This window comes from Tyto alba, unplaced genomic scaffold (genome assembly GCF_018691265.1).
Source record: "Tyto alba isolate M040663 unplaced genomic scaffold, T.alba_DEE_v4.0 Super-Scaffold_11, whole genome shotgun sequence".
Classification (NCBI taxonomy): Eukaryota; Metazoa; Chordata; class Aves; order Strigiformes; family Tytonidae; genus Tyto; species Tyto alba.
Window position 1 is genome coordinate 11,016,867 of NW_024881273.1, and position 17,227 is coordinate 11,034,093.

The 17,227-nt window shown below is 43.9% G+C and overlaps 1 protein-coding gene across 1 annotated transcript; it reads right to left on the minus strand.

Moving 5' to 3' along the window:
* Positions 1 to 4,262: 4,262 nt before the first annotated feature.
* Positions 4,263 to 16,823, minus strand: NELFB (negative elongation factor complex member B). Its single transcript, XM_033000034.2, has 13 exons — positions 16,623 to 16,823; positions 16,218 to 16,381; positions 15,926 to 16,025; positions 14,988 to 15,218; positions 12,860 to 13,045; positions 11,349 to 11,461; positions 10,576 to 10,678; positions 9,508 to 9,603; positions 8,025 to 8,167; positions 6,947 to 7,053; positions 5,864 to 6,005; positions 4,948 to 5,056; positions 4,263 to 4,692 (listed from the first exon to the last, which is right to left on the minus strand). Exons 1-13 carry the CDS (start codon positions 16,722 to 16,724, stop codon positions 4,555 to 4,557), a joined length of 1,734 nt encoding a protein of 577 aa, XP_032855925.2. The 5' UTR covers positions 16,725 to 16,823; the 3' UTR covers positions 4,263 to 4,554.
* Positions 16,824 to 17,227: the final 404 nt, after the last annotated feature.

The window sequence follows — 17,227 nt, forward strand, 5'->3', positions numbered from 1 at the left end:
CAGTATTACACTCCCAACAAAGAAGACACCCCAGACCAGCACGGTAAACTGAAACCGCACTACTGAACCAAACATGCTCCTGCTGTCAGCAGTAAGCAGTCTAATCAGCACTGCACGTGCACACTAACTCATTTAGCTTCAGAGTTAAACCTATGGCATGTTTCCTTTACACTGCTGTATAGAGAGAAGGCCAGGAATCACCTAAAAGCCAAACAGTTCCCAGCAAAATAGAGAGGACTCACAATAGCTGAGGGATATCCAGGGGGTCTTCGAATTCTTTCTGGCCAAGAAGATTTGTTTGGTCTCCTTTTATCTTGGTCCACAAAGAGATATCCTACATCAAATCAATGTCAAGTGGAATCTGGTTGTGTTTTGAAATTATGCTAGACATGCTTTGGGGTTCAGGTAGTTTGGCAATAAATATTTCACTATAGTAATTGTCCTTTCCACTAATTTTATATAAAACCTGGTTCCTCTGCTAGCACAGGCCTTAGTAACTGGCTACTTCTATCAACTACTGCAGTTACAGTTGCTCTATCAATCTTCTAATGTAGCTCAATCCAAGTTATTTGTTCCATAGCTCATCATAAAATTTCAGTTAAATCACAGCATCACAGACCTGTTTGGGTTGGAAGGGACCTTAAAGACCATCTAATCCTACCCCCCTGCCCCAGGCAGGGCCCCCTTCCCCCAGCCCAGGGTGCTCCCAGCCCCGTCCAACCTGGCCTTGAACCCCTCCAGGGAGGGGGCAGCCACAGCTGCTCTGGGCACCCTGGGCCAGCACACCACCACCCTCACAGGGAAGAATTTATTCCTTATATCTAATCTAAATTTCCCCTCTGCCAGTTTAAAACCGTCACCAGTCATCCTATCCCCACCCCCCTGATAAAGAGTCTCTTCCCACCTTTCCTGTAGCCCCCTTTAAGCACTGGAAGGGTTAAATGGAAGTTAAATGGGGGTTATGTTTCCCCTTTTCCAGTCAGTGGGAACTTTACTGGCCTGCCACAACTTCTCAAATGTGACAGACAGTAGCTTAGTCACTTCATCCGACAGTTCCCTCAGGACCCGCGGATGCATCTCATCAGGTCCCCTGAACTTCTGCACCTTCAGGTTCCTTAGATGCTCTCAAACCTGATCTTCTCCTACAGTAGGTGGTTCCTCATTCTCCCAGTCCCTGCTTTTGCCTTCCGGCGACTTGGGCGGTGTGGCTGGAGCACTTGCTGCTGACGGCTGAGGCAAACATTAATGTTAAATGTTAACCATTCAAAAACCCTGAAGAACCTCTCTGGACTATTAGTTACTCTGATCTCTCAGGAAAAGCAGAGAGAGAGGTCCAGATTACTCAAATTAATTAGAAATCAACTGTCAAAATTCACTCCCCAGTCAGGCACAGCAAGTTTGGAGAGAATACACGGTTTTTTCATATCACAGGTATCACACCACTGTTATAAAGACAAACTGTGACCTAAGTGTAAAGAGGGAGCGATTCCAGCGCTCTGTGCCACGCCAAACTGGGAGGGATTTCAAGCAGCAGGTTATGGGCAGGACAGGCAGGGCAGCCACTACCCTCTAGTGTGCACCCACAGCAGCACACACCGCACAGCATCGGCCGGTGCCACTGACACGGGGCTACATCCAGACACCTTAACAAAGGTTAAAAAAAAAAATAACACTCTTACACAGACCAGCTGTACTTCAGCCGGTAGTTGAGGCGCAGGACACTGCCATCCCACAGGACAGCATCTGGGGAGCAGGAGAGAGTGAGCTCCTCCAAGCAGGAAGGCCAGAGCAGAACCCAGAGGGGCCCTGACGCTGGCCCAGCCCGAGCAGAGCATCCTGCACCAGGGCAGCCAGCTCCTGCCCCGGGCCGTGCGGAGGGTCACCCATACAACAGGAGTCTCTGTAATTTCTGGCACTGGAATGAAACCACCCTCATCTCAAAAGAATGGAAACAGACCATGATGTTCACTACCAAAACTGTTTTCAGAAAAGTGTCTCTCCTCTTATCACATCTTTGTGCAGAAGGCAGGCCAGGAGAGCACGGACTGGCAGCCACCTCCACTCTCCACTGCCCACCGATTTCCCCTCCTCAGCCAAAGCAGCCGCCAGCGCTGGTAATGGCCAGTTTGTGCTCTGGGATTCAATTTCTTTGTGGATCTAAAAGCCTGGAAAAAAATCACCAGCATGTATCTTAGTACTGTACAGGCTGAAACACAAGGGGTTTTTCTACCAAGTAGTAAACCACAGAGTCAGCCTGGATTAAAAGAAGTTCGTGCTGCAGGAGAGTGCCAAGTCAGCATGCGGTATAAGGAAAACCTTTAGTGACAGAGAGAATCCCTGACACAAACCTAAAATAACCTTCAAGTCTGAGCAGAGCACGGGCTCGAGTAGGTTCATTGCGAAAGGTTTGCCAGCAACGTGGGATGTTATTTTGTATAAGTTACCATGACAGTTTAAACAGATTAAAAACAAAACTTTGCAAGAAAGACCTGATTGTTACACCCAGTTCCTGTTTCCAAGATCAGACGGCAGAAGTGCCAAGAGCCTTCCAAAGGCAATACTGACCCCAGGAGCTGGAGTGGGGACGAGGTGCACAAAGACTGCGTGGACTAGAGGACAGTGCCCTTGTCTCATACACAGACTTAACCTGTCTTTCCAGTTCTCCCACAAGATATAGACAAGTCTTTGCCTAAAAAGAGAAAAAAAGCACCAAGGTGATAAAGAGAGGTTACGCTCACTTTCCTCATGCAGCACTTGAGAATTCAGGGGGAAGAAAATCATACAAAAACAGAGTCAGCAGCTTTGGGGAGATTTCCACCTCTACTTAACTAGCGCATGTTTCTTTTTTTTTTTTTTCCACACAGCTTCAGGAAATGCAGGTCTCATCAACATGACTTGGTACTGGGAATGCTCAAATCCCAGGAAACAAGGGGTGATGGGCGAAAAAAACCCCACCATGATATCCAGAAACATGGACAAGAAAGTCACAGGGCATGGCTGGGTAAGTTCCAAGGGTTAATTGTGCCTGCCAAACCCAATAGCCTTCTATAAAGAAATGCTTGGCTTGGTGGTTGGGGGTGCACAGTGGGTAGCCTGTCTTGACTCTAAACAGCTTTTAGCCCAACTGTCTGAAGAACCCATCAAATCGTTTTGATACAGTTCAGATAGCTTCAGGGAAAACTGGTGGGACACCAGGCTCAGAGGGTTGTGATCAATAGCACAAAGTCCAACTGGCAGCCCGTTACTCATGGCATTCCTCAAGGGTCATTAATGCAGCTAATATTGTTTAATGCCTCTATTTACAGCCTGAAGAGAGAACACACCCTCAGCGAGTTTGCAAATGATACCCAGCTTTTGGCATGGATGATACACCGGGCAGGGCTGTTGCTCAAAGGGACCCCCCTCAACAGGCTGGAGAAATGGCCTGACAGGAACCTCATGAAACTCAACTAAGGTAAATACAAAGTCTTGCTCTTGAGCAACCTCACCTAGGCTGGTCCTGCTCTGAGTCACGGGTGGACTGCAGACCCTCAGAGGTGCGATTCAGAATAATTCATGCAGGCAGCTTCCAGGGGACTGGCAAGATTCTTTTCAGGCATATGGCACCTACTGAAATCAGTGTGAAGTCCCTTGTAAGCTCACATAGCTCATTCTTCTCCCATGCCCATCTTCCTGCACTCTACCTGAGGCTTACACTGAGGCAGCAACAGAAGCAGAACAAGAATTAACTGTAACAGTACAGACAGGGACACAAATAAGCCATGAAGAACAGGCTGTTTTTTCAAAGACAGAATTTCACTCCACCTACACTCAAACCCTATTGTCATTGGGGAATATGCTAATCTTATTTTTTTTCACTGGCTCCAGGACTCATTTCAAGCTACTCCTTTGGAGAAAACTGGGGAGAAAAGGGGCGAGAATGATTCAATTTCTGGCCGCCTTTGTAAGACTTTAGCTGAGAAGATGGCTGTTGACTGCTTCTTGATCTAGTGACAATGGTGGACATCTCTGACTAATGCAGCACATCTTACCACGTACCAAAAGAGTTAGATCCTCAAACAGGAAATTGTATCAATGGAGCTTATCTCCTCTGACATTTCCTTCTGTTGAGCATCTTCTCTAAAAACCTGGAGGAGCAAAATAACAGCTGACGAAAGCTATGGCTAGCCTTCAGGAGTTCACAGTACCTGCTCAGCCATAATGGAGTTAAACATTCATTGATCAGTTCTTAAAGTAAAGTTTAAAAATACAAGATGACAAGCTTAAAAATATGCACTTTCTTTTTGAAAAAAACAATGTACAGTCAGATTTTAAGTGAATCTACAAGACGACACTCAGCTACCTAAGAAAAGTAAACCTTTGCAATGCACTGCATACAGTTTTCTAACCAGCAAGAGCCGGTGAGTTGGGTAAACTGCAGTGATTCCTGAAAGAGCTTCAGTGGTTTTTTTGTTTTCACCCTGTAGGCAGAGACATTTGAAAGGCAGCACAGTGCCTTCACGCTGCAGAGCACTGGGTTAGTTGTTCTCCTGTCTCACTCTTGCACTACATAGCTCAGCGTGAGGCTGGTGTGGGCACAGTGGGCAAGGGCAGTTCCATGGAGGGAGTCTCAGTCACTTCAGCTGGACTTGGCTTGCGAAGCTCCAGTTTCTCAGTGAGTTGGTTATAAAGCTCCTTCACAGCTTCCCCGCTCTGCAGAATGAGAATTCAGGAGGAGAAAAACAGAAGAGTCATACCTCACTCTAGCTGCTACTAGCTAGAACACTAAGTATGCAATCACCCTGTGTGTTTTAACACAAGCCAGCACAGAAAGAGGAAGTTACAGGGTAATTAAGACACATCTTGGTACACTTGGAAAGCAGAGCTCATGTTCCATTAAGCAACGCCTGGAAAGGCAGCTGCTTTTATTTGCAATTAATTTTCCCTTTCTCATGCTTCCCTTCTTACCTGCTTGGTGGGTTCCAAAGCCTTCTGGAGAGACTCTAATTTGGCAGGCGCCACTTTGTGATGCAGATGAAGCAGCAGTCTTAGCACATGTCTATGTACATTCTCCTTTCTGCAAAAAGCAAATTTTAGAGCAGAGTAACTGACACAAACAAACACTACCTTGAGAACACGAAAGCGACAGCAACAGTACCAGAATAATTCATACACCCAAAGACAGGCAGCTTTATTAAAATTTTCCAAAACACCTGAGAACTGTAACCTGCATGCTGCAAAGTGCTAACCCTGCCTTAGAGACTTCCAAGCAATTCATGTAATTATCCAACAGGAGTGGACTAACTGTAGCAACTATGAGGAAGGAAGGGACAGATTTTAAGCAAAGACTGTAGCACGTGGCAGCAGCTGGTGTCTCTGTTGCACAGGCCGTATGTCCGTGCAGGAGGATGTTCGTCTTTCCATGTGCGTGGAGGAAGTGGCAGCAGCAGCAGCACACGCTGCAGTGCCTGAACAGCAGTTCTAGTCACTTTTGGGGAAGCTTCTGGAGCCACACTGACTTAACAGAACTAACAGATACAAACAGATTTTCTGTGTGCAGCTAATACCACAAAGAGCTGAAGTTAACTCTTCATATTCAGAGCTACTGCAAAGCATGAAGGATATAATCTTTTGCAACTCCAACTTACAAATAATGAATTACAGTTTAGATAATAGTTCATAATCAACACTTAACAAATTTGCTGATCAAAACTCATCACAAAATATAAGCTTTTCCTTAAAGAAAACCAGCATCAGGCTAATATTTCCACTATTCGTGAAGAGTTTGCTGAACTATTAAACTATAGTTCAAATCAGCATAACCTTTCTCAGGTGTCCTGTAAACTCACTTTCCTCACTTTCCCCTGACAAAAATTAGATTTACCTTGAGCAAGCAGTGAGAAAGAAGCCATCAAAGAGACTGGTGCAGAACTCCTCAAGTGCAAATTCATCACCCAGCAGCGTGAGGTTACCAGTAAGCAGATGCAGAAAAATATCACCGAAGGCCAAGTCACTGAACGTCTCAACTGTACAACATGAAAAGGAAAAAGACTGAGACTGACAAGGATGTGCCAAAACCTGATTACACAGCAGATATTCCTGCTGAAAACTTTGCAGTGAGGTTTCCTTGTAAAACAGGTAGCCCACGCAGGAAGCTTTGATCTTTCAGACGTAAAAGATTAGGGGCAGAGGGGTGAGAATATGTAGAAAGCCCATGTCTCCACCAAGGCTGAAGTCACAGAGTAGCTTGCTCCTGCCAAAATCACAAAGTTCCTTACTCTCCTTCTCCACCATCCTGTTCATGGCCACATCCACCTCCTTGCACTCCTCAGTGAGCAGATATAAACCACTTACCAGTGGAAAACTCACCCATGTAAATGAGCTGACAGTTCAGGAAAGGGTTCACAGAACACCCGAGCTGGGGTGAGGGAGTGGGACGTGAACCCCCACCACCATTTCCAGGAGCTGCAATTCCTAAAATTGCTTCAGAGCTCTCATGCAACTTATGCCAGAGAAGTCAGTGAAGAAGATAATCCCAGGGAAGAATTTAAGGCTGTGTTCAATCCTGTTTTGTTACAGGTTTTTTTACCACAGAAAGCCAAGTCCCAAGAATTTCTGGCCACCTGCAATTACTATGAGCAGTGGCAGAATTAAGCCACTTGCTCTTTTATTTGTCAGATTCATTCCAAATAGTTCTCAACTAATCTCATGGTTAAAAAAGCCTTTGATCCAAGGAACTACTGACCTTCAGCCACTACCCCTAAATTTTTGGATCAGCAGAAAAGTATCCTAACTGCTGACAAAAACAAACACTTGTGCAGGTCCTTACAACTAAGTCACCAGAAGAGCCAAAGGTAGAACATTACATCTTTGATGCTGAATTCACTTTCACTCCAGGTTTACCTGCCTCCTTGATATCCAGTACAAGGCAAACAGCTTTAGAGTAGAAGAGGAGACAAAAACTTACCTAGTGCTGGCAAGAGCCTAAGGAAAGCATTCTTGTTCCTCTGTTTAGTGATGTGAAGGATGTAATACAGCCCAATCTCACAAGCTATTCTGTTCTCCTGCAAGAATCTGTTATGGCAGAAGCAAAGTTTCTTAATCAATAAAGCCAAAACAGATTTTTTTTTTTTTTTAAAAAAAGAGGTTTTAAAAGACTGTTGGTTAGCAATCAAGCTGTCGTAGCAGTAGCTAACCTCAAACCCACCAAAGAGCAGCTACTCAATGACTGAGTTGATGATCGTCACTATGTTCACTACCATGGTCCAGAAAAATTCACCATTCAGCAAACATTGTGCCATGTCACAACCAAACAGTTGGATTTGATTGTGAACATTTATAGTAGTATTAATGATAAAAGTGCTATTCAAAATGGGTTTTAGAAGAAGGCCAGATACTCAAAAATGAGACAAAGTCCAACATTGCTTTGGTTTAGTTTCCCAGAGGTCAAATATCAACACTGTCATAGAGAAGAGCACAACTACCAGGATACAGTACTCCAGATTCCAGCATACAGATAAGAATTTGCCGGAAATTAGGGCAAGATCTGAATACAACATAGCACACAGAGGGTTTCTTTATCTTTTTGACATCCCTGAAGCGATAGGTTATCAACAGAGAATGAGTCCCTCTGTGAGAAAAATGCAAACTTTACTCTTCAGAACCAAGAATGGACACTTGCCCAGCTGCACGCAAATATCACTCCAACATTCATCATTCACTTGGTATAGCTTGGGAAGCTACACAAGCAGCATATTTGAAAGCACTAATATCAAATACTTTCATATTCAATCTGCCAAAAGAATTGTCATTAAAAGAAATATTATTTATGGTAGATATATTTTACTTGATGAATCATGGCGCAAACCATGTTCTGCTAAAGGAACACTTCTGACTTGACCAACCAGGACTAAATTTTACTCCAAGAAGGTTTTAATTTTACCACATACAGTGGTTTTTCCTGCCAGTGTTGGCTGGTTCCTTGATGTTTTACTTTGGTACAAGACTGTAAGTACAGTACAAAGGTGGTTAGGCAGATTACGTACTTGGTGTAAGCTTCAGGAATGGTGCTGGGGTAGGGAATTGGTCCCTTCTCCTCCAAAGGCAGTTTCTGATCTACATTGAACGTGTGGTCATCCACCACAAAAGACATCAGCATAGGCAAGAACTTTGTGATCAGCTCAGCTTCCTTAGAGGGATGGAAGAACAGAGGAAAGAGAACAGTGCTTTCATCAATCAGTTCATGGCACATAATGGTTCTAGAGTACCATAACGAATAGTAAGGCAATATTATGAGACCCATCCTACACTTAGGAAAACAGGCTTTTAGACATCCAATTCCAGTCACAATCATTAAATAATTCACTTCCACATGTTCCACTGGTAATCAGGAAATCTGTACTTCATCTCCTCTACAGAAACACTCCTCCATAAATCCTTTCTTTGGACAGTTATGCAGCATGTCTTCTGAGAGATCTTTTCCAATACTAAATGCAAGCACTTCATGTTAAGGATGGTACCCAACTGCTTTTATCAAGAATTACAAATCATTTTGTTCATTCCTTAAACTGGCAGGGATCAATGCACAGCTAGAATGGCAACAATAATGAGCATCTCCTCCTACCAGGCAGATCAACCTATGTTGTATCAGATTCACAGAGTGGGAGGTTACAGCTTATGGCAATCACAGATTTAAAATATGGATTTGGAGATTCCCTTTAGGAAAAATGTTCAGTCACAGAGTTAACAAAAATGTCAGAGTTTCTAAGAGATTCCAAAGAGCACCTCTGCAAATCAAATCACAGTGCTACTGTTGCAGTTTCGGTGACCCTCCCTGTTACAATCTGAGTGTTAAATGCACACCCTTCCTGAAATAAATTTAAATGTGCAATCAGCCAGTAATGTATATTTTGGAGACTTCAAATGTCCCCCTAGGTAGGCATTTGTTGCTTTATAGTGCAGAAAAGAAACAGCAAATTTCTCTTCGCTGTGCAACACCATGGCTAGCCTTTCTGCCATCAGCTGAACATTATCTGCTCCCAAACTACCCTAGGGCTGTCTATAAAACTGGGCAAAGTATTTCCAAAGATGGAAAGATCGTAGCTGAATGTGCCACTGCACAAAATCACTACAACAGATATCTGGAAGCGAAAAACATTTTTCATATCAATGAAAAGCTGCTACACACTTCTGCCAGAGTTTCAGAACAGCCTCTGAAATCCTGCTTTCCCAATACAAGATCTGTTTTACAAATTTGTCAGCTGTGTAGAAGTTTCCAAGAACAGTGAGCAGATTCAATAGAGGTACAGTTTGATTTTAAAACTGAGTCAGTCATTCACGCAAACAAAAAAACAGGTAAATAAAGCTTACAACTCAACCACTTGAGCTGCTGCTCCGTGACCATGTTTTCTCTGAGAAAGTTCTGATGAGGGGTACGCAGAATGAACATTAAATCAGGGACACAATAAAATAATAAACAAGTCTAAAGTTGTTTAATTGTGTTAAATTCTAAACATCCAAATGGCTCACCATTTTTGGTTCCTTGAAGACTTGACTGTCAATCATGTCCCAGGCCCCCTGTCCCAAAGACAGCATCCTAAGGAGCAACAGCAGATCCGGGCTTTCCTCGAATTTTAAGGGGAGGAGAAAAACAGCTATTTTGATCTTCCACAAGTTGCACATACACATTTTTACTTGGAAGTAGTGGTTTACATTCCAAGCTCTCCTGGATTAGCAGCTTTAGCACAGACTGCTAGAGGCATTCAGTTCTCCAATTTAACTGACAGCTGATTCCTCAAATGGGAATCGAATAACAGACACAGCTGGGATTTGTGTTTTTTTTGTAACATTTCATAATGTGCCAAGAAGTATGCAGCCAGTCTGATCACGGCATATTTTTTTAAATGTGTCCAGCCAAATTAGTATACTGAAATGTAACGTGTGACAGGACAAATCAAGTCATCTCAGCAGTAGTAAGAAAGAGAAAGCATGTGGAAGAATAACATTGTTTTTTCATTTATACTGTGCCCTGAAACCAAAACAGTTTCCAGTCTTATACTGTCATGAGGAAGTTATTTGATCCAACAATATAATTTAACAACTCAGGGATAAAAACAGCAAATGCCTCCCACTGTTCACCTGTAAGGCTACCCACCTTTAACATTTAAGCACCTCCTGCAGACACTGCTTGCAAGAACTGTATTATATCGCAGCCAACAGACCAGATCTGTGTAAACTAATCCATCACATTTACCGTGGCAGGGAAAAAAGGCTGCTGCTCTTAGGTAAACTGACGGAAGGACATAGCAGGGAGGCACGTATTCTATACATGATTCTATATATGCATAGCTGTTAGGACAGAATGAACCATGCAGAGAATTCGTTGTCATTTCAGAGAGCTGCAAAACACCTGTCTCCAAGCAGTGCTCCTGCAGAGCTCTAAGGTACGTGCTACAAAAAGATACACAAATATCACATTTCCCTTATTTCAATTTACACCTGGATTGGAGAACTTAATCGTACTTCTACAATGCCAGCCCTTTGCTGATGAATGCTATTCAGTTAATAGCTGACTGGTACCAAAGCTGCAACACTCACCCTGGGTAAGGTGTCCTGCCCAACCAGGTCTTGCAGGTGCCTTATGGTACTCAAGGCTAAGGTGTTAATGGCAAAGGGATCACACAAGATCATAGATAAGTCCCTGAGGAGAAAAAATCAAATACATGTCACACATAACAAACAACCCTACTGTACAGTTCCATATCCAGCTGTAGGACACCAGTGTGCTTCACCAGAGTACGAAGTTGAGTCTATTTGTTGTAATTCTCTCAACTATCAGTTGTACCATCAAAGTAGTGTGTGCGTGTGTACACTGTATTTTTATAAGCACATGCACACTCCTGTGTTTAAGAAGAAAGGTAGACACAGGGCAAATACTATAACAATACCCTTACTATGATAATGTAAAACCTGAATTTCTGTCTTTTGTTACCTACAGGTGTCCACCTGATGAACCTTCTCCTGCCTTGTAAAACCACCATGAATGTTATTTCTTTGACTTGAAAGAGCATGTTATCTGAAACTAAAGGTCTTCTGCACTGAAATCAAGCAGGAGATCTTCCACAATCAGTTACCAGGCCACAGGGGAGATTCGAGGATGGTAACTCAATCAGTACAAGCTCTATCACCAGAACATGCCTGGCCATGCCCCAGTGCATTAACACTCATCGATGTACTGGATTTGACCACACAAAAGAGCTGTTGGCTGTTAGCTGGCTCTGGGGGAGAATTAACACCTACAGTACCTGTCAGATGTTGTGACTGCCAGGAACCCATTTTCAGTTTCTCAATAAACAGCCCAGGTGACTTACCCCAACACTTGTTCTTGTCCTTTCTTCACTCCATCCAGAAACCCCTGTAATTCCCGAGCTCTCTTGTTGTCCACAAACTTCTCCCGAATACAAGCATCAAGGCACCAGGTGAACTATTGTAAAAAAGGAGAAAGCCTTATGAAACACAGCAACCCAATAAACCAGCAATAGAATACACACTGTTAGAGAAAAGAGGTTCAAATGAGCTCCAAATATCTGGAATTAATATGTTTTAATAATATACTTCAGTATGGTAGCAAGCTGGTCACAAATAGAGGAGGTCAGAAATACGAGCATTCCCAAAGGAGGTCAGAGATCCCAATGTAAAGTTAACCCAGAGCCACTTTCTCCTGTCCCAAGAAAGACATTCCCAGGCAATAAAGGAAGAGGCACATACAAAATATACCACTGCCCAGCACACCTAATCAGTGTGGATTTACACAAGTAGAAAGGCTAACAAAGAAAGAAGCAGCATCACTCAGCAATAATAACATGGGATATTTTAGCCATCTCAATACCACTCCCATCCTCTAAGTAAGGGATATTAACAGTGGAGGTGCTGCTTCTTTAGAGCTGTATTATCAAAATGGAAAAAGACAGTGAAGTGAAATGTTTCATCTGACCTAAAATTAAGGGCTTTCTTCCCCTTTCAGAAAACAATTTATTTTCCCTCAACATTTCAGCTGTCAAAAAAGAACAACTTGTTGAATTTTTGAAATGCTTTCATCATGGCTTCCTTTCCTTGCATCAGTCACTGTATTTTGCAGTAGCAAAATTAGTTCACTGAAAATTATGTGCAACTTGAACAAGAATTGCCCTTTTTTATCCAGTCACTGTCTATATAATGATTTTGGGAGTCCTGATCAGAAGACATTAAAAAACATGCAGTAACATCATCACTCTAGGACATACTCTCTATATTCTGAATACACACAAAACTTAACAACATTACTTAAGAGCTTTGTTCTAGGATCAGTATGATCCTACCCACAAACAAAGGACAAGTAGCAAGATCCTGGTGCGACATTAACAACACATCTGTCACCTCCCGATATTTTAATAGTTTAATGTAATAGTTCAATGTTTTCTTATAATCTAAAATCCAAAGTATTTAATGTTAGAGTTTACTGATAGATGGAGTATATCACACCAGGCACAACAGGGAGGGAAGAAAGATTTAATTAAGAACCCAGGGCTAACTAATGATTTTGATTATTTTTTGCAGCATCGTAGGTCAGATCAGACTTTTTTTTTAACACTGCACAAGTAGCATAAACTTGAATGATTTATGGGTTATGAAATGACAGCAAGCCGCTGCTTAACCAAGATGAAATTTTCACCTGAGGTTCCAAGGAATAAAAGATGACATTTGGGTTCAAGGTCTGAACTCTCTTCACTGAGAAGAGTCATCTTGTCTAGGCTGAAGTCCTGCAGGGCAGCAGGTATGCACAGGCATGGGTGCAACAGAAAATTTGCCAGTAATACTTCTATGTGTCCCACATGATTAATACCTTATGACAGGGGTCCACGTTGCAGATTTCATTGACTTCCAGGTCATGCAGTGACATCAGGAGCTCTGCACGTAGCGTGCAGTAATGAACATTCCTTGTACGAAGGAACAAGGTTCTCAGAAACTGCAGTACCATATCATAGAGCTTCACATTCTTCCCAATCATCTGGGTCAGCTTCTGAACCACCTAAACTCAAGAAGGGAAAAGCATGCACTGAATACCAAGAGATACTGTTATTTCACACACATAAAATGTACATTAATTCTTCAGCATGATTTATTAAGATTGAAACATTCGCATTCACATGAGTTCCTGAAAAGGATCTATTTTACACCAAGATTTCCTAACGTGTTTGCTTAAGAGATGTTCACTACATCTTTCACAGCTGTAATGAAAGAATAGAGAATGCCAGAAAAGACTCCCTTGCAAAAGGTAATTGAAGCATTTGTAAAACAAGGTGCTCAGCTATGTGAAACAGTTAAGCAGTACCATTTGTTGAGGAATATCATTTACAATGATTTCACCATGAACAAAACTTCTTTTCTTTGGAAGTCTTCTTGTATTTCTATCTACCTTCAGGCTCTGAGCATGAGATTGAAAGTGAAGGCTTTTACTGCGTTTGGCTAAAATAGAGTTAAATTTCTTCACAGTACCTTGTATGGGGCTGTGTCTTGGATTTGTGCTGAAAACAGCGTTGATAATACAGGGATGTTTCAGCTATTGCTGAGCAGTCACACAGAGTCAAGGCCTTTTCTGCTCCTCACCCCACCAGCGAGTGGCTGGGGGGGCACAGCCGGGCCAGTGACCCCGACTGACCCCAGGGACACCCCAGACCATACGGCGTCGGTCAGCAATAAAACCAGGGGTGGAGGTTGGCAGGGGGGCACCACTCAGCACCTGGCTGAGCATCGGTCAGTCAGAAGCGAGCAACTGTTTTCCTTTGCATTGCTTGTTTTTCTTGGGTTTTATTTTCCTCTTTGTTGCTTTTTCCTTACTTTTTTAAAAAAAGTTTCTTTTTAATTATTAAACTGTTTTTATCCCAACCCACAAGTTTCTTTTGTTTACCCTTCCAATTGTCCCCGCCATCCCACCAGGGTGGGGAGTGAGCAGGATGTGCAGTGCTTAGTTGCCAGCTAGGGTTAAACCACAAGTCTGCGTGTAAGCCTGAAGTAAACTGCACCAGGGCACTTACACTAAATGGACTTTTAAAAGCAAAACAGACCCAAACCAAACCTCCCCACATATCAGATGTGCTACTCTCTCTAAAATAAAAGCTTTATACTGCCTTATCACTGCAATTCCTTAGCATTCTTGACAGCAAGGTCCTTACAGAAAGTCTGGTATTTCGCTTTTGGAGCAAAAGCCCCCTGAGATAAAGTGAACACATTATAGCTGAACCACTGCAATGGCTTGCTGTTGTCAAGAGAAAAGACCCACTCTTCCTAACATCAAGCCTGCCTGTGTGATCCAGTCCACCTCCTTACAATGGCTTTGGTGCCATCTGATCTCTTCTTTGAGCAGATCCAACTCACCGCCTTGGAAAACTACTTACTGGTTTTATTTGCTAGAGTTTCTGTAGCAATTACTGAGCTGAATCAGCTCATGGAAGGGTCTGATAATCGCCAGAGCTGCAGGTGGGAAGGGGAGGAGCAGCACCTGCCCTTCCCGTGTCTAAGTGTTTGATCAGCTCAGCCACTTCATGTAATTCCATTCAAAGAGCAACTTTTCTAAATGCCAGCTTAGCTGCAACTTTCAATGTCCCTTTTCATTTTTATGAAAAAAATAAAAAAGGAAAAAAAAAAGCAGATTTTGTTGGGCTATGTCCTGCTAAAAAAAAAAAATAGTCCCTAGAAAAGAAATTTAAGATATCCAAACTGATTTGATAGAGGTGCTCAGTCTTCAGAACAGCTGAGGGATATTAAAGCCAGACTGAGCAATAACAGAAAAAATGTGGCCTTGCTATTTTTTTAAAAAGTTCATAAACAGTTTAGAACATTATTACACAGCATTGAGTACCTATTAAAATAATTAAAATAATTCCTGCTGCTTTCATCAAGATATGTCAAAGAAAATGGCCTGGTACTTCTTGCAAATAGCCAAACAACTTTAGTAGCAAAGTTGTCCTTACCTCTCCTTGACGTCTTGTTTTGGGAGATGGACTGAAGAAATTGTGCAAGACAGAGATATCACTGCTGAAGAGAATATTTTCCTTCTCCAGGATATATTGCTTCAGCAGTGGAGATACCTCATCACCAAACAGAGCCTGATTATCCTGCCAAATCTGGCGCTTCACCTCCACTGCACATGCTTTATACAAATCCTTGTCAGCCATTACTAACTTCAGCTTCTTTTCAGGGACCTACGATCAACAGAGCAGTTACCAAGGGGCAGAGCAGCTTACCTACCTGACTGCCCAAGTAGTAAAACACCTAAATCATAATCTTGGGTAGTCTGGTAATTTACACCACAATGCAATTAAACAAAAGGCAGACTCATCTTTTGCCTTCCCTACTCCTACAACAGTAATTCAGTCCTAAGACACTTAAAACTTCCTTTAAACCTGTAGCACTAAGATCTGAGGTGATGTTTCAAAACAGTAACTTATAAAAGTTCTAGTATCAGTTTTGAATCCATTACCTTAAGTACAATATGACGGTTTTAATAAGGCTGCTCCTAAAGGTTTTTGTTTCACAGATCTGAATCTCACTCCTGTCTACTTCTAGCTGCATTCTTCAAATCTCATTTTCCACTTGTCATAGATTTTTAAATCAGTTGTGGAAAAATTCACATGTCAGTGAACTGAACTACTTTTGGGAAGCTACATGTATGGAATAAAATAGGGGAATAGCCTTGTCTGATTCTGAAAACGTCAAATGTTTTTCGAATTAGTCTACGAAGTTGCTGCCAGATACAAGATTATAGTAAATCTTCAGTCATTTCCTAACAGCGAATGGCAAACTTGCATAAGGTCTGCAGATGGAGCATGCAGCCCAGCCAACAGCACAGCAAAGAGAAGCCATACAACAGAGATGTAAGAGAACAGGCCAACCAGCAGAGTGGTTTTACCTTGGGCAAGTGCTTCATGACACACATTACCACAGGCTGTATGGAAGGCATCTTGACCAGGGAAAAGCTCTTCTCTAGGAGATCTTCCAACTTCTTGTATCTGAAAACATGTAAGAACATGAGACTAAGTACCATGTTACAGTAAAGGACCAAAGTGGCTCATCTCAAAACCAGTGAAACTTGATCCCCCAGGAATCTAACTCTCCTCTGCAGAAGTCACTCATCTGCTGTAACTAATTTTCACACAAAGTTCCCAGCTCACTCCCGATAACCAGGAAGACTGCTGACAAACCTCTCCTCCACTTTCCCTTCCAAAGCAATGGCGGAGACCCTCTCCAGCAGCTTCTCCCTCAGCTCGTCGAAAACCGACTGGTGGAACTCCAGGCGGGGGGTGCCGTGCAGGTCCAGGAAGGGCAGGGCCGACTGCAGCGAGGGCAGGAGCACTCCATTTTCTGTCTGCCAACACAAACCCGGACAGGGACGGAGCGGGGGGTTAGCCGGCTCCGCTAGCCAGCAGACGACGGCAGGGACTGATAAAGACACGCTGGTTAAAAAGTACAAAGAGGTAAAACCCCCACAAAACAGACCCCACTTCGCGCCTTCTCGTGCTCCCCACCGCTCCACAGCCCCGGCCCCTCGCAGCCGGCCCCCCGGTGCAGCCCCGCCGCCCGGGCATCTCCACGGCGACCCGCCCCACCTGGAACTGCTCGATGGCCTTCAGCGGCTCCGTACAGTTGGTCAGCGTCTCCTTCAGGTCCTCGCCGTTGGCCACCCCCAGCTCCTGCAGCCCCGCGTACATGGCGGCCTGGCCGGGCCCGCCGGGCCACGCTCCCGCCACGACTGCCCGCCCGGCTCCGCGGGCCGCCCCGCTCTCGGGTCCCCCAGCTCGGCGCGGTCCGTCGCTCCTCCCCGCCCCGCCGAACCCGCTCCGCCGCACAAAGGTTCCGCCGCGCCTGCGGGCACCCCCCGCCGGCACCGGGCCCACAGCGCCCGCCGTGCCGGGCAGCTCGCTGCGGGAGGCCCCGAGGCACCCTGCTCCGGTCCGCGCCAATATGGGAGCGTGGCAGCAAATGCCGGGGTTCCCGTGGGTGCGTGAGGCATCCCCGCCCGTGGGGCGGCCGCGACTGCTTGCCTGGCCCCTGGCAGACAGTGGTGGAAACGGGGAAAGCGGCCAAAACCAGCCTGACAAAGGAGAAATGGTCTTTCCCTATCAAGGTTTAACCTCAGCAGACCTGTGCTTTCAGGATAGTCAGCCGCAGAGTGGGAAAAAAAAAAAAAAAAAAAAAAAAAATTCCTACTTTG

Coding starts and splice junctions, on each gene's coding strand:
- NELFB (XM_033000034.2), bottom strand. CDS start 16,724: ATGTACGCGGGGCTGCAGGAGCTGGGGGTGGCCAACGGCGAGGACCTG. Junction 15,219..15,925: donor TCATGAAGCACTTGCCCAAG/GTAAAACCACTC, acceptor TGTTGATCGTAG/GTCCCTGAAAAGAAGCTGAA. Junction 7,054..8,024: donor ATTCCTGAAGCTTACACCAA/GTACGTAATCTG, acceptor CTGCCATAACAG/ATTCTTGCAGGAGAACAGAA.